Below are 23,017 nucleotides of genomic sequence, written 5' to 3'. Positions count from 1 at the left end.
TCTAATTTTATAATTGTTAGATTTTAACATAGAAAAGCAAATCGATCCAACTGGGGTGTTTTCAGGTCTGGGAATACAGACATAATTAATTTCACCGGGAATATGAACAACAGATTATATGACAAGAAAAAAAATGAATAAACCCATTCAGCAACGCCTTTCTGTAATATCTGCCTTCAGTTATATTGAAATATTGCCTATTTTCGATTATAGAGATGATGGTGTTCTTTATTTATTTAATTATTTATTTATCTCCATCACCACATCCAGTGGTTGACCCTTGACATTCTCCATAGGTCGTTTAATTGCTCGGTCATTCCCAGTGACGTAAAAATGCGAGCTTCTCTCTTCAGGTTCTAGATTTTTCGTCCTTATCTGGGATGCTGCACCAATCGAACGGATGATGAGAGTCCAGTAGCCAATCAGAACCGCAGGTGGGCGGGGCTTAACCGAATTCCAGGCTCTTGACAAATGCGCAGGTTTAACCATATTGCCGGTTGACAATATCAGCGGAGGCTGCAAGAATGCAGTAGAAGCGTTCTCTGCTATAGGATTAGAGAGGAAGAATTATCTATAAAAAGCCTGACTTACATAATAGCGTATAATTCTTCTAGCGCACTCAGACACATACTGTAGAATAGGGGTGTTGTGTTCTCACCCAGCTGCACTGTTAAAACTGGACCGGAGGTGTTGAGAATAAAGAAATAAGGACTGAACATGTCTGTGGTGGGAATTGATGTGGGTTTCCAGAACTGTTACATCGCTGTTGCCAGGAGCGGCGGTATTGAAACCATTGCAAATGAATACAGTGACAGATGCACTCCGTAAGTATAGCATTGCCATCTCTGTAAAATGATGCTGTGTTGTTACGCAACGTTTGCTGTTGTCTAGCTGGCAATGTTCCCGATCCAGTGTATGTTGCTCCTGCGACTGTCAGTTTTGTCCGAAGGATGCTAAACCTCCATTTTGCACGAAAAAATTAGTTTGACCTCCGTATGAGTCTTATCAATAATTGCAATGCCCTTAATTATGCCTGAAAGCAGTGCTAAAGTATGCTGTTTTGTGCTTTTATTGATCCAGTTAGCTTATTATCACAAGGCTCATTGTCGTTATTTGATATTGTGAATATAAGACACGCACGGCGTGCAATTCCCACATGCATATACACATTCAGTCGCTTGTGAAATTAATTAGAGTAGCGGTTTTGTGGCTTTTCACACACGAATTCTACCTGCATGTCGTGCACGAGCACCTCACGGGAACGGAATAATCTGACACCTCACCCTGCATGGGGTGAATCCACGAGACTGTGACCGAGGCCGTGTAGGCTGTTCTGTCTGTCGACACTCGTTGGGGTGCGGCAGCACACACAATCTAAATTAAAACTCAATATTTTGTTGTATTTTCCATACATTGACAAATGAAGGAAATCAATCAAAGTGGGAGGTCACTGCAGTGCTTACTCAAACACAGAACGTTCCCCTAACGTTCCTATATGGTTCCCATTTGGTTATTTTTTTGGAACCAAATAAGAACGTTCTAGAAACGTTCTCTGTAGGTTCTTTTCATGGTTCATTGATGAATAAAGTATTTTCAAAACTGATGCAATGCATCTTTTTGAGGCATGAACAATGTGTTTAAACAAGTTTCAGTTGTTAAATGACATTTCAAAGTGTTTAAATAAATGTATTTGACTGTTGTCGTGTACAAAATATAGTTTATGTATACAGTATACTGCAGTAAGTTGTACCACCTGACATGGAAAGTGTACCAACCTACCCATACTTGAAATTAGCTCTTTTTTTTCCACCAGTATTTGAGAGATTTACTATCCTTTTCACTCTGCCACAAAGATCAGTTGGGCTCTTCTGGATGAAGCATTATCATCTTTACTGTTATTACCTTGTCAATTCATAATAAAATAGCCTTGTTTGCAGTTGTGCCACCCTGACATAATAACACATACCACAACTGTACATGCCAATCAGTTGTTGTTTTTTTGCACTGAAATTAATCGGAGATGACTAGGATGTTCATTATACATTTGCAGATTTCATTTGATTTTAAAGCTATTATGCCCTAATGTGATCTCAAAAACCATCTGCCTTTACACCAGAACTCAATACCTCATGCAGGTTAATATCTATTGAAGTTATGAAAACGGAAATATTATAAAGAAACATTGCTACTATGCCCTGACAGAAGGAAAAATGTATGACGTTTTACAGCTGTGCTCCTGATTTTTGTCAACAATTTCAGAGATTTACAGCAACAAAAATCAGGCAGCATCAATGTTATTTTCATTCTTAAAGGGATAGTTTGTATATACATGTCATAATTTACTCACCCTCATGTCATTCCAAACCTGTCTTTTTTTCAAAGGAACACAGAATGTCGGTAACCAAATGGTTTTGATAACCATTGGCTTCCATTGTATGGACAAAAATATTTCTTAAAATATATTTTATGTTCCACAGAAAAACGAAAGTCATACAGTTTTGTAAAGACACAAGGGATTTTTTAGAAAATGTCCCTCATATTACATATGTCATATTAGTAGTTATAAATAACTGCCTACTAACCTTTATACATGTGTGATTATTTTGTCACACATCCTGTATAGTGTCATTTCATTCATTTAAGTGAATTAACATTTCACACATTATAGTATTGATTGATAGCATGTAAAACACATTTTGCACAAAAAAAAAAGAAAAAAAAGAAAGCAGGTTTGCACCCAAATTTGTTGACTTAAACCCAAACATAGTTTTGAACATGTTGACCAGATTATGAATGTAATTAATACAACTCGTTTATACACAATGTTTGTTTTTTTTCCCTTCAGTTTTTAGCTTGTTTAATTCCACTAATAAGTTCCACTATCATAAAATCTAGTTGCTATGAAATGCAATGAAATATGAAAAGTCAAATATTTTGAGGACCTCCAGTTGCTAACAGTCTTGATATACCTTGGCATGCCTTTTAAAATCTCAAAAGCTTATTCCACATCATAACGTAGTCGAGACTTGTGGCTTGTGTGATAAACACTAGTTAAGTCGCTGTCCAAGGTGCTGATCCACACCCTACTCATCCAGGTTCTATAATGCATCAGTTTAGAAATAAAATATGGAGGATGTTACCAAAATGCATGATACATTTATGAACGTGTCATCTTTCCCAACAGAGCATGCATTTCTCTGGCCTCTAAAAACCGGACCATTGGAAATGCTGCTAAAAGTCAGGTACGGAATGCTGGTCATTTCATGCTTTCTACTTTATTGAACCTTTGAAATATTTGCTAATTGTAGAATTACTCAGATTAAGTGTGCTATTAACAAATAAACATGTCCTCTGCAGATCATAACTAACTTTAAGAACACGGTTCACGGCTTTAAGAAGTTTCACGGTCGAGCGTTCGATGACCCGTTTGTTCAAGGGGAAAAATCTAAGTTGCCTTACAGCCTTCACAAACTGGACAATGGCAACGCTGGAATAAAGGTAAAATACTGTAACTGTGTTCTGCCATCACTCTGAAACACTTAATTTTGCTATCCGTCCCAAAAAGCTAGGCTGTTTTGAACTAAAGCAAAAAATGGACAAATTCTTACATATAGCCCCTTTAAAAAGCAACTTCTAGAACATTAAATATGCTAGAGATTACATGCATTTGCCCATGTCACAGGTACGTTATCTGAATGAGGACAAGGTGTTTACCATTGAGCAGATGACATCCATGTTGCTCACCAAGCTGAAGGAAACTTCTGAGCATGCCTTGAAGAAGCCTGTGGTGGACTGTGTGATATCTGTGAGTGCTTCTGAATAATTGAACCTAGCATATTTCCGTAGTGATTTGTCATGCTTGTCATCTCTTTGACATGTTTGGGTTCTCTCCAGGTCCCCAGCTTCTTCACGGATGTAGAAAGGAGATCCCTGATGGACGCAACTCAGATTGCTGGGCTGAACTGCTTGAGGCTGATTAATGACACAACAGCAGGTCTGTAAAATTAAGCAACATTTATTTTATTTTATGTTGGTTATCTAACTAACTGCACTGAAAAATAAAATAGTAACCTAACAATGGTAACATCTAAATTGTTTTATTCAAGTCAAAAAATATTATTTAAGTCGACCTAAACACATTGATTTATACCAACAAAACATATTTTTAATGCATTAAATAAGGTACAAATAGCACTTAAAGGGAACAATTGCAAGTTACCAGTGTAAACATTTTCTAAACAACTTGTGAGTTCTGTGTTCAAAAATGAATGTGTGAATTCTAAGCAAACCAGGGCTATATGTATTATTTTCTCTTTTGGACCGGACCAAAAGAACCAAGGGAACCGAACGTCAAGTGTGAACACCCTAAAAAAGGCTGCATGACTATTATGTGGATTTACTGTAAGGGTAGATTGGCATACTGTACATGCGTGAGGGACTTCAGCATTTCTAAAGGACTAATTAAAGGTGCTCTAAGCCAGTGGTTCCCAACCTTTTTTTGTCTGAGACCCCCTTTTTCCCAAGAAAATATTTTAGGGCCCCCCTTCACATTTAATGATATTTTCGCTCTTGTAAGCTTGCAGCAAGAATGACAAAATATGTTGTTTTCGGTATGTAACAAACGGTATGTTTACTATAAACAGATATGTTTATGCACAAATAATAGCCTATAATATTGAAAATACAATAACAAAAACATTAGTAGGCCCTTTGTCATTTAAAAATGTAAGCCTAGGAGTAGCCTATAAATTTGCCCTATTTTAAATGCAATAACAAAAATATCAGTAGGCTATTCACACTTGTGTGTAGGTAAAAAAAGAATGAATATAGGCTATTACTAAATGACTTCTGTCTGGGGCCTCAATACTTGCATGTTATTTGTGAGGCTTTATCAATGTGAGGCTTTATTTTTGAGGCTTTTGGCGCTATAGCGAGCGATAATAAACTTGAGTTTATTAACAGAATAATGCGTCTTTCGGAAGAACATTGTAGCCGGAACTACTTCTCTCTCTGTGTGCGTCTATGACGAGTCACGCAGGTACTGGGCTACTCCGCAGCGCCAGCGATCCGAACCAGGGTAAAATAGTCCCAATGTAATCACTTATTATAGGTGTACCATAGACATAGTGATTCAGGATAAGACAAAAACACGGTTTGAAAAATGGATTCATGATGAACTCGCTCATTATATAAATTTTGAACAGAAAAAAGTTAAGGACTTTTATTTAATGCAAATTGCTCAAAAACTTTTCAAAATATGACGCGACCCCCCACAGAGCACGCTGAGGCCCCCTTGTGGGCCGCGACCCCCCTGTTGGGAACCGATGCTCTAAGCGATGTCACACGTTTTTTAGGCCAAAACATTTTTGGGGGACGGGATGAGGAGGAGGGAGGGTCGAGCTAGCCTCCGTTTTGTTTGACAGTACTTTGAACGTCAACAAGAAGTGACGTCACCCAACATCACTTAGAGCACCTTTAAAATGAATACATATTTTTCTCTCTTTCTCACTATTACTCTCACTACAATGATTAAACCCTCCTACGGTTGCAGATCCCCTGCTCTAGCTGAATGTGTGAGGGTGTTGCGGAAGCATATTTAATGTGGGATGATTGACAAGTACATGATTCATGAAACAAGTGATTACTGTTTCCTTCCCTTGTGTAATGATGTTTCCTTAGTCATTTATTTTCAACATCTTGGACTGAGTAACTGTTTGCAATAATAATGATGCTGGCCACTGCTCCTGTTGGGCAACTAAACAGTTGTTTGTGTTATGCACAAGTGGTTTGATTGACTGTGGAGAAGTTCTCATTCATACCAAGGTTTTATCTACAAACAAAATAAGTCAAGAACATTAAATTTGCCAACATAAATCGTAACTCAGACACCAATGACAATTAAGTAAGCAAGCCATAATGTACAGTCAGCAGATTATTATCATCACAAAATTACAAATTAAGAATCTAAGTTGTTATAATTTGTTATAATTCGTTACATATTTTAGTTAAATTGTGGCCATGTTGTACTAATTTGTTCCCTTATATTAGTTAAATCATGGCAGTCTTATACTAATTAATTCCCTTTTAATTTAGATAAACCGTCCCACGTTATACTAATTATTTCCCTTGTTGTAGTCAAATTGTGGCCACATTTCACTAATTTGTTACCTCATGTCAAATTAGTTAAAGGTGCAGTAAGTGATTTCTGAGAAAAGTGTACCGAGCAGTACAACACACTTGTAGCCAATCAGCAGTAAAGGGGGTGTGTCCTCTCATGATGGGGGAGGAGAGAGAGTGAGATTTGAAGAAAGACTGTAGAAAGAGAGATGGCTGAGAGACATTACAAAAGAGAAAAGCTCAGAGGAATTTCACTGGGAAAAGAAGGGTTATGATCAGGCAAGAGCTTTAGGGCCCGCGTTAATATTAGAAAAGCTTTCCAGCGCTGGAGATGCAGAGGTTGCGTTGTTCCTGCTCCATATGTGAGTAACATTGGTTTTGCTGTTTCACAGAACTAAGATATGCTGTTGTTGTAATGTTAGCTCCAGTAACAGCACAGTTTTTAATGTGTCATTGTTTGTCTGGAGCTGCTGGCGACTAACTCTTGCTTGTATTTACTCTTATGTACTGTGTGTAAATGTTTTGTTCTTCAGCTATGATAAAGAGACATCCCCTCTTGCATTGCGTGTTTGTGCATTTTAAGGGCAGGGCAATAAAGGCTGGGGTTTGTTTGTTTGGGCTGATTTCAGATATCAACAGTGTTTCTCAGAAATCGCTTACTGCACCTTTAAATCATGTCTATTGTACATAATTACATAAGGTATAGTGGTTGCACTTTATTTTACAGTAGGTGCACTTACATGTACTTACAGAACCTACCTAAGAAAGTACTGGTAATATAAGGTAACTACATTGGTTAAGGTTAGGTTCAGACTCAGAGTTAGTACCTAGTTAATACCCAGTTATTGCAATTACTTTAATAAGTACATAGTATGTACATGGGGAACAGGACTGTAAAATAAAAGCACATAAATATAGTACATAAGGAAGAATTACTAAGTTGTGATAGCATATTCTTAATTTGTGGCCGTGATATCTAAATGACATCTGACTATGTAATATCCCACTTTATACTCTGCTCTTTACCAAATAAATGATTTGAGAGACACATGAAACTGGGACAGCTTAGTAGTACATCCATTATACAGTTTAAACCTCATTATACCACAATATACTGAATGCCCACAGAATGCTGCAATTGACCAATCATAATTAAATATTTCTTGGCTTAACCTACATGTCTTGTGTCTGTATGACATTTGGATGGACGCACAGTGTACTACATACTGTATCTTTGCTTAAAAATGGCCAGAAAAAACTAATATTACTTTCATAAAAACACTATTATGTGTGAAATTATTTATTTGGATTCCATGTATATTAATGGTAAAATAGATAATTGTGTAATATATTAGACAGAATAGTTGGTTATAATGTTAATTGGATGTTTGGATGAACCACATTAAGAAGAATTATTCTCACCTCTGTCTAGTCTTACAGTCCACAAGACCTTTTCACAAATTGCCATTTGATTCTTGTTGCAGTGGCCTTGGCTTACGGCATCTATAAACAGGACTTGCCAAACCCAGAGGAGAAACCCCGTAATGTTGTGTTTGTTGACATTGGGCACTCATCTTATCAAGTCTCCATCACTTCCTTTAACAAGGGGAAATTGAAGGTCTATGTTATTCATATCATTTATGTTTACTTCAAAATATTATGTTTAATCCTTCACAAAGCCTCAAAGATATTATCAAACCCTTTTTTGTTTCAGGTGTTGGCTACAGCATTTGACCCATATTTGGGCGGACGCAACTTTGATGAAATACTGGTGGAGTATTTCTGTGAAGACTTCAAAAACCGATTCAAACTAAATGTTAAAGACAACCCAAGAGCCCTTCTGAGGCTCAACCAGGAGTGTGAGAAACTGAAGAAACTCATGAGTGCTAACTCTTCCGATCTCCCTCTCAACATTGAGTGCTTCATGAATGACATCGATGTCCATGGGAAAATGAACAGGTGATTCCTGTTCACATGTACACTAAATATATCATAATTTATTATTATTATGGTCCCACTTTATATTAGGTTTCTTTAACTACTATGTATTTACCTCAAAAGAATGTATTTGTTTGGAACAATGTACTTTGCAAAACACTTTTGATGCTTGTAAATAAGAGTTGTTATTGACTGTTGCAAGTAGACGCAAAGTGTTGTTAAATGAAATATATGCAAATGAAGCATCTCAGGCTTAATGCAAAATGGTAATTGTTCTTTTGGAGTTGGATTGATGGTTTGAGCAAAAACATGTTATTGTGATTGGACACAGGGCTCAGTTTGAAGAGATGTGCACTCAGCTCTTGATGAGAGTGGAGGCGCCATTGAAATCAGTCATGGAACAATCAAGTAAGCAGCAGCAGACAACCCAGTTCACCGAAGAATCAGTCACCACAGATGTGAAATTTAAATCCATTCCTAATATGTATGTATTTGTTCTGGTACAGAGCTCAGCAGAGACGAGATCTATGCCATTGAGGTGGTGGGAGGAGCTACCAGAACCCCAGCCATAAAGGAGAGAATCTCAAAGTTCTTCTGTAAAGACATCAGCACCACACTGAACGCAGACGAGGCTGTAGCTCGCGGATGTGCATTACAGGTAAAAAAACACCTCTCTGTTGTGTGCCATGATTCTTAAAGCCATAAAAGGTTAAAAAAATTAGGTGATGATCATAATCTGAACAAATCTGGGTACACATTCTCTTTAACACATTCTGTTGACTATAAGTATGTTACACCTACATGTCTACTGACTCTCATTAGAGTATTAGTAGAGTATTAGTAGACTGGTAGGGTTAAGGTTAGAATAGGTTGCAAATGTAGTTATGTAGTTGCAAAGTAACTTATAGTCAGTTGAATGTCTGTTGGGGGAGCATCACAATAAAGAGTTGGCAGATATTAAGCAGACAGTCTACTAATACTCTAATGAGAGTTAGTTGACATGTAGTTGCAAAGTTACTTATAATCAATAGAATGTTCAAAAGGGACCATCAAAATAAAGTGTTACCCAGATCTGTCGATAGCACTTAAAATGGCCTTGATAACAGGCATGTCAGCACAGACAGAAAATGTGTGAGCAGTGTGAGGCTGTGATACAGAACAGTTGAACAATACTTGTGCCAGTTCCCTGGGGAGTCTGTGGATTCTGTGGGAGAGGTGTAGAAACCAGATGAAATCTGTGTGATGCATGCATGGATTACCATGCAATGCTATCTCTGATTCCTTACACTAATACCCTATTTAGACAGCTTATGTAACTGCATTTGCTTGTATATACATAAATGTTTATTTTGTGTGTGTGTGTGTGTGTGTGTGTGTGTGGGGTAAGTGTGCAATCCTGTCTCCAGCCTTCAAAGTCAGAGAGTTCTCCATTACAGATGCAGTTCCCTTCCCGATTACTCTTCGCTGGAAGTCTCAGACAGATGAAAGTGTTGGGTAAGAGCCTTCCCTGTTTGAATGAGAGTGCACATATCTGAATTAAGCACATTGTGTCCTAGTTATTCAGTTTTACATGTCATTATTTATTTGTAATGCTCACTAAGGCAAAGCATCACTATTGCTTTTGCTCATATGAACAAACCACCAGCCCCAAGAATTAAACATCAACACATAACTGGTTCCAATGAATAATACCTCAAATCATGCGGCTTATTGGGGAGAGGCGTGATATTACATTTCTTGGCAATCACACTTTCATTTGCACCTGGTGGGCCATAAAAAAGACCTACATGGCAGAAGGGACCCAAGCCATCTAGGCATGAGAATGTAATACACACCAACGAACACAAGCTAACCATCCATATCATCCTAGCAAAGGCACAGTAATGTGCTATAAATCACTGTAGCAGCAACATGCAATAGCGACGACGACCTGTTTTCTAACTGTTGTTTTTCCGTCTTCAGGGAATGTGAGGTGTACAATAAAAACCATGCAGCACCTTTCTCCAAGGTCATCACCTTTCACAAGAAGGAACCTTTTGACCTGGAAGCATTCTATAGTTCTCCACATGAGCTGCCCTATCCAGATAGCAGAATAGGTGTGTATTACTGTGTGTTGTGTGGCATCCTCAGTGTCATGCTGATTACTTTCTGTAATGGAATTCCTAAACCAGACTTTACTTAAACATCTATAGCAATCAGTATGAAATGATTCACTTTGAGTTTTAGTCAGATTTCTCTAGCCTAATTTACGACCAAAATGAGACCAATTACTCTGGTGTGAAGCCCAGGGGACCCTTAAATAGTCGTTCATGTCCTCATTTGATTAAGATTGCCCTCAGCATTGTGATTCATTGTGTCCGAGCACCTGTTCTATCTTCAACACATTAACTGAAGTGGGTTAGGGTCACAGATGTGTCAAAATACAGCTACATGCCAGGTAATTAGGACTGAGACGTGACGTCCCTTAAGCTCTAACTCCCATCACATCATATGCACTGTGAACTCTCTCAGTACTGAGTGTATGTCTGTTGAGTGTGTGTGGGCCTAATGCGCTTCCCAAATGGCAGGGTCAGAAAATAACTTTTATTTGCGCGCTGGGATTGATTTCCATGTGCTGACGTACGCTAATACGATATATGTATTTTTTTGTATTTGTTTAGCATTTTATTGTATTTAAAAAAAATTGTAATTAGAAAAAATTTATGAAACATGTTAGGAGGGCAATACTTATGATTCAATACCGTGATAATACTGTAAAACGTGAATAAAACTTGAAAATTTGATACCGTCACATGCCTAGTATTTACACAAACTGTTTAATGCTGCTCAAAGCTGGCATAGAGGTATTCACACAAAAATTGCATGATGTAAATAGCCTACATGAAGTATATAAATTATAAAATAAAATAAAAATTACTGGGTAGGGCTGCAATATTATGACAAAAGTCGTTATTGTCGATTATTGATCTTGATATTGTAAAAATTATTAAAGGAACACTCCACTGTTTTTTGAAATAGGGCTTATTCACCTTCTTTCTTATATTTAGATAGGTGGGCAAATGCATTTTTGTCTCAGTGCATGCATTGTTTTAGTTTGACAGGGTCGGCGCTAGCTTAGCTTAGCATAATGAATGGAATCCTTTGTTGCCAGCTAGCATGTCCTGAGTAATAGTAATATAAAAAATAAAAAAAACCCACCTAATTACTTCTTGTGGCCTGCGTATTCACAACAGGCACAAATAGCGATGCAGATTAACACTAGGCGATTTCCTATGCAGATATTGACTTGGGACTATATTAGGGGGAAGCACAGGCGAAGCACTGCTACTTGGGCGCAGAGATATCACGCCCAAGTAGCAGTGCTTCGCCTGTGCTTCCCCCTAATATAGTCCTTAATATATAAGTCAATATCTGCCTAGGAAATCGCCTAGTGTTAATTTGCATCGCTATTTGTGCCTGTTGTGAATACGCAGGCCACAAGAAGTAATTAGGTGGGGTTTTTTTTATTTTTTATATTACTATTACTCAGGACATGCTAGCTGGCAACAAAGGATTCCATTCATTATGCTAAGCTAAGCTAGCGCCGACCCTGTCAAACTAAAACAATGCATGCACTGAGACAAAAATGCATTTGCCCACCTATCTAAATGTAGGAAAGAAGGTGAATAAGCCCTATTTAAAAAAACGGTGGAGTGTTCCTTTAATAGTGGAATTAATAGAAGACATATAAATGTTTTGTGTTTGGGGAAACGCCATGTAATATTCTGGCTACACAGACAAAACAAGAACAATGTATTAATTAGTTTATTGCTTTTTTTACACATTAGAAAATCATGATTTCACGTGGGTCATTAATTACGGTAACTACATTACTTAACATAGCTAACAATGAACAACCTCTCTACAGCATTTATTAATCATAGCTAATGTTAATCTCAATATTTACTAATACATTTAATCAAAAGTTTTATCTGTTAACATTAGTTAATGCACTGTGAGCTAACATGAAAATAAAAATTTTCATTAACTAACATTAACAAAGGCTAATAAAATGCTTTAAAAATACATTGTTCATTGTTTGTGTCACGGATAGTCAAAGCAGAGGAAGATGAGTGAAGCTGTAGTTAAAAATAGAAACTTTAATTAGCAGCAGTGTGCATGATACACAAATAACACCAGACAAAGAGGAACTGAAACAGATGGCATACATACACAGGATAACAAGCTAAAGTACTGACAGGTGTGTGCTAACTAATGATAATGGAAAAAAACAAGGAAACTGATAATAAACGGGAAAATTGGAACGAGGAAACAGGAAGCAAAGATAAACATACTAAAAGTCCTTGAAAACGAAACCAAAACACATCAAACAATGACAGTTAATGCATAAACTAATGTTAACAAAAGGAATAAATTATTTACAGAAAGTGAGCAAAGAATTTATAACGTTCCCTTTCACTGAAGCTGTCCATGTCATGTCAGTCTAGCGAGAGTTTTGCACTCGTGCAAAAACAACCGTTATAATCACTGAAGCTCTCGATGCTGCAACTTTGTTTTATTTTGAGCGAATGCATGCACTGAACGTAACTCCGGCATATTCAGCGGTGACTAATCTAAACGCCTCTGATTGCTCATTGCATTCATAAGCTCAACAGATAAGTGTGTGATTGGTTAAAATGCTCAACCCTGCAAAAAAAGCCATGTAAAAAAGAAATCTGATGCAATGTGAGCACATATAAATATAATTCCTCAATCAACACTTTTCATTCATTTTCATATTTTACCGTGACAGCCGTAATAGATTTAGTTTAATTGTGCATTTTTTTGCCCTCCTATTTTGAATTTAGGGGGGCATATTTTTCATTTTAGTGACTTTTTTTTTGCCCCAAGGCACCATTAGCTTCTGACCCTGCCATACTAATACTATTATTGTCTAATTCTAGTTCTGATTACCATGTTGTTCTGTTGTGGTCAGGCCGCTTTACCGTCCAGAATGTCGTGCCGCAACCTGACGGGGACAGTTCAAAGGTCAAGGTGAAAGTGCGTGTGAATGTGCACGGCATCTTCAGCGTGTCCAGTGCCTCTCTGATAGAGAAGCAGAAAGGAGAGGCAGAGGATGTGCACATGGACACAGAGCCGACTGTACAGAATGAGGGCAGGCCGGAGGAACAGGTAGGAGACACTGACCGGCAAAAAAGCATTCAGTCTTTGGGTAAATTAATGTAAAAACAAATGAACCTAATTCTAGTTTTGTGGCCATCAGACTGTTGACAAGACTATAGAGAAATATCTAAATGCTAATTCTGTCATCTTCATGTTGTTCCAATCCAGTATGACTTTCTTTCTTCTGTTTAAAACGATTATATACACAAAGGCACAACATTAGCATTCTTTTTGCTCTTTGTCACTAATTGTGCACTCAGCACTGGAAGTGACACCTCTGTCCTGGAGGAGGATTATCGTTCTTGTGTTGGGTATTACTTTATTTAGCTAACCACGGTTCTGACATCCTATCAACAGCTGTAATTTGGCACAACGTTTTTTTTTTAAAGCAACACCAAAGATTATTTTGTACCTTAAAATAATGTTTCCAAAATCGTTTCAGTGGTTCATCAAGTCATAACAGGGTGAACTTCGGCACTTCTGCATTCGCTTTGTGACCCTCTATCAGCTATAACCGCACTATGCAAGTTTACCCGATTGGGTAGCGGATCTGTAGTTCGAATGAGACATAAGAAACTACAAATTTGACTTGCTTTACGGCAAGCATTACTATAGCCGATAGGTGGAGCCTATATAAAAAATAGCCGTTTCTGATGTCGCAATACATCATACTTTCATAAAATCATGCAACATACTCTACCTTGTCTGTGGACATCGTTATTTCCAAAGCCGGTGCTGGATAAACAAATAACGTGCGTGCGACAGTAGGCTGCGGTGGGCTAAATTATTTACGACAGCGGTAATGGACAATTCCGCTTCCAACCTGTAGGGGGACCGCAGAGGAAAAGTGCTTTGGTGTTGCTTTAAACTAGGCCAAAAGTTGGCCAGGGGCATAATTATGACCTCATTCAATCAATCAGTACATATACTATGCACTGTACTTATATTTGTCTGAAAAATAGTATCAAGTATTTTGAGCAAAAGTCTTTTTTACATGATGAGAAATGTAAAATTAGTGTGTCCAAAAGTTTGTGTATGTATAAACAGTAATATTGTAAAATAATCTTACAATTTTAAATAGTGTTTTAAATAAAGTACATTTCTATTTGAATATATTTTTAATTGTACTTTATTCCTGTGATGGCAAAGCTAAATTTTCAGCATCAAGAGCCAAAAGAAAAATATTTAGAAGTAGAATAGCTCAGTTGAGTTTATGTCAGTTGCATGGCTTTTCGTTAATTTCATTTAAAGGAACACTCCACCGTTTTTTGAAATAGGGCTTATTCACCTTCTTTCCTACATTTAGATAGGTGGGCAAATGCATTTTTGTCTCAGTGCATGCATTGTTTTAGTTTGACAGGGTTGGCGCTAGCTTAGCTTAGCATAATGAATGGAATCCTTTGTTGCCAGCTAGCATGTCCTGAGTAAAAGTGATATAAAATTTTTTAAAAAAACTAATTACTTCTTGTGGCCTGCGTATTCACAACAAGTACAAATGATGCAGATTAACACTAGGCGATTTCCTATGCAGATTTTGACTTGGGACTATATTAGGGGGAAGCACAGGCGAAGCACTGCTACTTGGGCGCAGAGATATCACGCCCAAGTAGCAGTGCTTCGCCTGTGCTTCCCCCTAATATAGTCCTTAATATATAAGTCAATATCTGCCTAGGAAATCGCCTAGTGTTAATCTGCATCATTTGTACTTGTTGTGAATACGCAGGCCACAAGAAGTAATTAGTTTTTTTTTGTTTTTTATATCACTTTTATTCAGGACATGCTAGCTGGCAACAAAGGATTCCATTCATTATGCTAAGCTAAGCTCACGCCGACCCTGTCAAACTAAAACAATGCATGCACTGAGACAAAAATGCATTTGCCCACCTATCTAAATGTGGGAAAGAAGGTGAATAAGCCCTATTTCAAAAAACGGTGGAGTGTTCCTTTAATTAATGGCACTGCTTTTGTTTCATTTGTCTTGTGAGTGTGAGAGGAGGAAGTCTGTATTGTACTGATTTCTATGGCTCTCAGCCTCAGCTATTCAATGGTCCTCCGTTTACGAAGAATATTCAAAACAAGCAAATATTTCAAGCACTGTGAGCTTATTTGTGGACATTAAAGCTGCTGGGTCAGATCACTGATGCTGTGTCTACACGTTTGTTAACAGAATAAAATGCAGGTGGACCAGGAAGGCCAAGGAGAACAGCCCACTGAAGAGGAAAGACTGAATAACTCTGGCAGCAAGGTACAGTTTATCTTGAAGAATAGATTCCCGCATGCTGTTTATTGTGTATTTAACCTTTCCCCTGTGATCCTCTTATCATTTTAGTTTAAGATTTTTGCTTTTTTGCAACATTACTGTTATGACACTCACGTAAATGCCCTCATTACATGCAAAATGAGTATCTATCTATCTATCTATCTATCTATCTATCTATCTATCTATCTATCTATCTATCTATCTATCTATCTATCTATCTATCTATCTATATGTCTATCTGTCTGTCTGTCTTTCTGTCTGTCTGTCTGTCTATCTATCTATCTATCTATATATCATCTGTCTATCTATCTATCTATCTATCTATCTATCTATCTATCTATCTATCTATCTATCTATCTATCTATCTATCTATCTATCTATCTATCTATCTATCTATCTATCTATCTATCTATCTATCATCTGTCTATCTATCTATCTATCTATCTATCTATATGTCTATCTGTCTGTCTGTCTTTCTGTCTGTCTGTCTGTCTGTCTGTCTGTCTGTCTATCTATCTATCTATCTATATATCATCTGTCTATCTATCTATCTATCTATCTATCTATCATCTGTCTGTCTATCTATCTATCTATCTATCTATCTATCTATCTATCTATCTATCTATCTATCTATCTATCTATCTATCTATCATCTGTCTATCTATCTATCTATCTATCTATATATCTATCTATCTGTCTATCTATCTATCTATCTATCTATCTATCTATCTATCTATCTATCTATCTATCTATCTATCTATCTATCTATCTATCTATCTATCTATCTATCTATCTATCTATCTATCTATCTATCTATCTATCTATCTATCTATCTATCATCTGTTTTAACAATTTGATTTCTCTGATATTGATATGACCCTGTTAAAGGCAGTGTGCTTCCTGGTAATTGTGTATTAATAAAGTAAATGTTTTCGCTCATATCTTTCCAATTTTCTTATTTTCTCAAAGGATGGTGATAAACAAGATCAAGGTGCAAGCAGTAGCAAAGCCAAGTCAAAGGTGAAGAGTGTTGATCTGCCCATTTTGGCCAACACCACCCGACAGCTGGATCGAGATGTGCTCAACAACTTTGTTGAATACGAGGCAAGTGCTTTTCCATTCACTTTCAGTCTGCCTCATTTCCCTGGAGAACATGTGGAGTGCTGCGATTAATTTAAATCATCTCAGTTCAAAGCAGTCGTCTTTAGAAGCATTCACCCTGTGCATTTTTGATTCAGAGCTCCATTTTCTGCACTTTTAGGCAGCATTCAGTTTTATTATATGTGCTCATTATATTTGTCTCTAAGTAGCTCCTGCTCATAACACCTGCCAGCAGAACTGACTGTGTCTTGCATGTTGCTAAAATTGCTTGATTTAAATATCCATGACAGAGCTCGATTCACACCACAGGGAAAAAGATATTAGTAGATCATTACGTCAGTGAAGCGACAGCATAGCTCTAGGCATTTGACTTATGTCCTACACTTACTGTTTCATCGTTTATCATTAAAAAACAAATACTCCATTTGTCTTTTGTGTAGTGTGTAATCTCACACTAACTTGACAAAAGCAATTGTTAATGTAGGAAACGGCAAATGGATGAATGGATGAAATCAAGCCTCTTTTTTCTCTGAGTATTCGGTTTCAGTTGATGAATGTAAGTGCTGAATGTTGTTTTGTGTTTACTTTAAAGATTTAGTTGACCTAAAAATAAAATTTCATCATCATTTACTTACCATGATGCCTTTAAAATATCCCTTTAAATTAGAAAATAGTACATGTCTGGCTGTGCTTTTTTGTCTCCACACTGGTGGTTTCGAGTTTCAGATTCAATAATATTACAATAATATTTATTTTGTCTAAATATAACCTTGTGAAACGAGTAGTACACGAGATAGCAAAATAAGTGCACTTCTTTAAAACACAACAAATGATAACTACAACATAATTATTTAAAATTACTTGTAGTTTGACATTATTACGAAGTGCACTTTTTAAAAGTGAAAAAGTGTTTTAATTTTTTGGTGAACTAACCCTTTAAGTATGTCTCTTTTAGTGCACATATCATTATTATATTATCTGCAAGTAATAAAAAATAAATAAATATATACTTTTAAGATTTTAAGTACACTACAAATGCACATTCAATACAGTTAAGCACACTTCTTTTTCACAAGGCTATGTTTACTGTCCCATGTGGATAATTACAGTGTTTGAGAATCTTTGTGTGACTGAATAGGGTGAAAAGTTACAATGTTTGTAAATGTATTCATTGCATTCTGTCTTCCAGAAAAAAATGATCATACAGGACAAGCTGGAAAAGGAGAGGAATGATGCTAAAAATGCTGTGGAGGAATATGTTTACGACCTGCGAGACAAACTATGTGGCATCTATGAGAAATATGTCACTGAAAATGTGAGCACATGATCTCTGTTATCTGGAGCTGTTGTTCTCAGACAAGAGACTAGGGAGCTTATGTTTTATTTTCAGTATGATCTACATCAATTCTGCAATTCACAGAATCTCTCGTCATTTTGTAAATCGAACAGAACATTACAAATACGAAGCCACCAAAATCACATGTCAGACTTATCATGTATGCGTGTTGATGTTATATTTTGCAGGAAAGTAACCAGCTCACCATAATGCTTGAAGACACAGAGAACTGGCTGTATGAAGAAGGAGAGGACCAGGAGAAAGAAATCTATCAAGACAAACTGTCTGAACTCAAAGTAGGTGTTTTAGTGTTCAGATCATGCACGTTATAACATTTTGCATTATTTCTAACTTGTTTATACATGTGTTTTTCCTTCTTCTAGCATGATTTACCTCTTAATTCCTAAGTGTACGTCTTTTTCACAAGGGTCAGTTCTTTCAAAGAAAAACCTGAAGTGAAAATGTTTGTTAAAAATGTGTTTGTGTTTTGTAGAGGTTTGGTGAGCCCATTGAAGAGCGGTACAGAGAGCATGAGGGCCGACCCAGAGCGTTTGATGAGCTAGGCAAGAAAATTCAGCTTTTTATGAAGGCGGTGGACGTGTATAGACAGAAGGTAAGCTGTAATTCCATCAACTGATGATATTGTGTAGTTATTATGATAGAAAATGATTTAGAAAAGTTTTTGTAACTATAAAGCAGTTCTTGCCTGTTGTGTTTTTAGCAGCATTAGAGTGATGTGAAACCTCCTTTTTCTGTTTTTTTTTTTTATGGGTTTTATTTGGGATAACTCCTTTTGCACAGATATACTGGCCTAATTACTCCCGTAGCTTACATTTTTTCATCATCTACAAGCTATATAATGTACCTTGTCATGTCTCCCACTATTCTATAGGGCAGTGGTTCCCAAACTGGGGTACCCTGGGGGTACGTGAGGTGACAGAGGGGGTAGGCGAACTAAATGCTGAGTTTTGCCGTTCATTTAATTGTATCCCACCTTTAAAGGGTTAGTTCACCCAAGAATTATCCCATAATTAACTCACCCTCAAGCCATCCTAGGTGTATACGACAAAATATTCAACCAAACACAATCGGAGTATTATTAAAAAATATCCTGGCTCTTCCCATTGGTACCATTCGCCGGATCTCGCCTCGCTTACAGCCGTTACCGGAAGCCAGTGATTATAGTTTATAAAGTTATAAATATGGATATTTTAATCTCACAAAAACGCATCGCTTCGCCTCAGAAGGTCTTTATTAACCCTCTGTGGAGCACTTTTATGATGGATGGATGCGCTTTTTTGGGCTTCAAATTCTAAGGTACCATTCAACACCATCATAAAGCTTGGAAGAGCCAGGATATTTTTAAATATAACTCTGATTGAGTTTGGCTGAAAGAAGAAAGTCATATACACCTAGGATGGCTTGAGGGTGAGTAAATTATGGGATAATTTTTATTTTTGGGTGAACTTTGAACCTTTAAAACTTAACAGGCAAAATGTCGTTTCTAGTGTAAAAAAAGGACAATAGTAGTGCTGTAAAAGGCCTCATCTTTAGCGTCCACACAAGCACATGACAGGCTGCTTGAAGAGTCTGCTGCCATCGTGCTACATTACTGCTGTGACCTTTATAAAAGTGGGGTTTTAGCACTTACTGAAGGGCATGAAGAACAGATATATATACACAAACAGTGCATAGAGATCGATGTAAAACAAACTCTCTGATACAAAAAAGTGTGAGTTCTTGTTGTTAATGTGGATATTATGAGCAAGAATGCAATTTTCCTGAATATCCACACTATTGAAAATGTGAGAATGACTTTGTACACCAGTTCAACAAACAAAAAGGAATATTAAGTGACATATAGTTCAAACACAGTATTGTCAGTAATGTTCGCTCTATTTTGCAACAAAAAAATAGTCCCAACAAAAGCCACAGCAGAACTGTTGTGATTCTCCAAGCAACACACAGCGGTGTTTCATTAGTGAACGAATCGGGAGAGTCGATGATTCAATGACCCGTTCATAAATACAGCCACTTGCTTCATTATCGAATGAATGAATGACGCGATGACTCACTCATTAAGAAACACTTGCCGCCACCTACTTGTGAATTTAGGTTAATATTTAATAGTATCACTTTGTTTTTACCATCATTTCATATGTCTCTATTGAACTTTTTGTTTGTTTAAAACATCTCATAATAAGATTATTTGTGCTTTTCTATTTGCATTCAAGCCAGTTGCATTAAACAGTGTGTAAATACATCTAGAAGCAGCTTGTGCCACTTTGTTGATACTGATTTCATTTGACTGAAATTATTGATTTAGTTTACTTTATTGCTTTAAATATTATAGTAATAATTAAATTAATGGAATTTTTGGAATTTGACATAAAACATGACGCATACATTTAATAGGGTTAGAAAAACTTTGTTTTTAAAGGTAAAAAATGCACCTGAAAATCTATTTAAGGGGGCAAATAATGGAAAAGGTGTGACTGCAGTCTAAGTGGAAGAGAGGAGGTACGCAGAAGGATGTTAAATGCCTAAGCTCTAGGAAACATATTCACTTTCTAATTCTTCTTCTTTAGTCTTACAGAAGATGTCTAAAGTTACTGTCTTTATATCAGTTGTTTTAGTCATGTATATCATTACATAGTGATATATTTGTCAGACTAATTGTGTTTATGACTGCATCATAATCTTTTGCATTGTTCAGATTGGATCAATTATTCTTAAAATCATTTCACATTAAGGTCTTTTACATTTCCATAAATGCTGTGGACATGTCTGCTATTTGCCCAACAGGACGAGCGCTACCAGCACTTGAGCGCTGAGGAGATGGGTGTTGTTGAGAAGAGTGTGAATGAAGCTTTAGGCTGGATAAATGCGAAGATGAACGCCCAAAGCAAACTCACCATTGCTCAAGACCCAGCAGTCAAAGTAGCAGAGATCATTCAGAAGATTCAGGTTTGTTTGTGCACTTTTCCAGTAAAACTTTTTCACTGTCATAAGAATGATCACACCAGTGAGAGTAAATCTCATGAAATCATTGCCATGACTGTGACATTTTTAAAAAGGACATTATATTTTGGCATAAAGAAAATGAAGCCTGTTTGAAAGTTATTTCATTGGGATATTATTTCATGATACAATTGCATGCAAAAAATCATTTACTGCAATGACGTTTGATAATGCATTTTTCCTAATTGCTGTTATTCTACATTATGACAAAAACTGCAAAAGTTAAAAATGTATTTCATTTTACTTTAAATTTGCACAAATTTAAGGCAGTAAAACAAATACTACAGTAGGGTATAAATACTTAATACATTTAATTAATTTAAATATTTACTGTATATATTTTGCATTTAAGTAATAATAATGAGATTTTTCACGTAGTAATGAAAACATTTTGTGGGGAAATTATTATTTTCTTTTTTTTACTTTTAATTTGCATAAATGAATACTAAACAAATATCTAAATATCTAAACAAATACTACCATGATGTATAAATACTTTAACAATTAAATAAAATGTTGTAGTATCCTGAAAATATACAAAAGTTATCAATGTAGTAATATAGGACTTTTATTTTGACAGACTGTCCAGTTCTGTGTTCTACTATAATGAAATATTGTATATGATTTTGCATTAGAATAAAGAGAATTTGATTTTTTTACATTACGGTAATGAATTTTTGGGGGGGGAAATAGTTCAAATGCAAAATTGATAATAAAATAGTCCTCTGTTCTGCAAAGTATAATTTCAATTTTTTTATTTATAATGAGACAAAATATTGCCTCAACTTGTTATTGGCAGGTTGTGTCAATATCAACAACACAGGTTGTGCCATATAATATATCCTTATATTCTGGCACTGGCTGACAATAGTCTAACCTAATGCATAATTCAATAAATTGAATCTATCTGCTCTGTGTTGAATTGTAGGAGCTAGAGGACGTTTGCAATCCTGTCGTCAACCGACCCAAACCCAAGGCCGAGGAGCCCGTAGAGGAGGGAGACAGAAACAACGGGGCCCATAACGGCCCCGCGGCGCAACAAGGTGCTGACAGCAAAGGCAATCAGCAGACGAAGCCTCCGTCTGGAGAGATGGAGGTGGACTGAGCTCTTCCACACTCAACCATCCAATTCTGCTGCCATTCTCACTTAAGCTACTATTAAACCTTTTCAACTCACACTGAACCAATAGCTGGAACCATTCTCTTTGTGTCCACCACTCAGTTGGCTGTATTTGTGCATTTGTTTGTTGAAGTCTGCTCCTCTGTTGGTTTTTCTCTTGTATCTATTAAGGGATCGTGTCAGGCTGTCCTTTGAATGTTGCAGCTGTATTCGAAACTCAATCCGGGATTGGACATCCGTGATAGGAGCATATAGAATAGATGTAGTTCAATAGCTGAAACGATGCTGCCACTCTTAACAAAAAGTTATCCCTAAACCAATGTGATACTTGCATTTTGGGAGAGCCAAAGGCATTTTTCGAGCTGAATCATATCACACGATAACTTGTTATGGGAACGTGAATCAAAATACTGTTCAATCAATCGTTAAGATTGAGGTAAAACAAGCAAATATGTATGCAATACATATAAATATATGGTTTATATTTGTATTTAAAATATAAATTTCCAAAGGATGTGTTGTTTAGAGCCTGTAAATATTATTTTAGTAATTTGAATTTATGGGTGCTTAGATAGAGGCACACTCCTGTTGTTGACATTGCAATGCTTTCAGCTCCGTAGTGTCATATGAAAGTAGAATGTACTGAGCCGGTCATTACCTTTTTTCCCCAGTTTTCATGCAGTCCCATATCAAGTCTTGAGGTTTGATGATCACAAATAATAAAACATGCCTTTATGACTGAATGTGTTTGTTGCCATCTAAATTATTGTGCCAGTTTATATGAGAAATTTTAAATGTAATTCTATAGCCATAAAATCTGGACAAGAACAGGAGGGTTTGTAAGTGTTAGAAGCACGTATAGAACTTTAATTTTTTTGCAAAACATACAGGCAAAAAATGCATTGTATTCATTTAAATTTTAATAAGTATTATTTTCCCCCCAAGAGATGTTTGCTCAATT

General features: G+C 36.6%; 1 protein-coding gene across 1 annotated transcript; it reads left to right on the top strand.

Annotated features, from left to right (window-relative positions):
• The first annotated feature begins 468 nt into the window (after positions 1–468).
• Positions 469–22,822, top strand: hspa4l (heat shock protein 4 like). The gene is made up of 19 exons (XM_082142690.1): positions 469–824; positions 3,185–3,242; positions 3,358–3,498; positions 3,683–3,805; positions 3,895–3,994; positions 7,602–7,735; positions 7,832–8,076; positions 8,387–8,463; positions 8,562–8,713; positions 9,443–9,549; positions 10,018–10,151; positions 13,031–13,227; positions 15,386–15,463; positions 16,448–16,582; positions 17,769–17,894; positions 18,104–18,211; positions 18,409–18,528; positions 20,721–20,882; positions 21,865–22,822. The coding sequence occupies exons 1-19, from the start codon at positions 718–720 to the stop codon at positions 22,039–22,041; spliced, it is 2,481 nt and encodes an 826-aa protein (XP_081998816.1). The 5' UTR covers positions 469–717; the 3' UTR covers positions 22,042–22,822.
• The last annotated feature ends 195 nt before the right edge of the window (positions 22,823–23,017 follow it).

The sequence above is a fragment of the Leuciscus leuciscus genome (genome assembly GCF_965113295.1).
Source record: "Leuciscus leuciscus genome assembly, chromosome: 17".
NCBI lineage: Eukaryota > Metazoa > Chordata > Actinopteri > Cypriniformes > Leuciscidae > Leuciscus > Leuciscus leuciscus.
The sequence above is the reverse complement of the archived record's forward strand: the minus strand, read 5'-3'. Positions and strand labels throughout refer to the sequence as shown.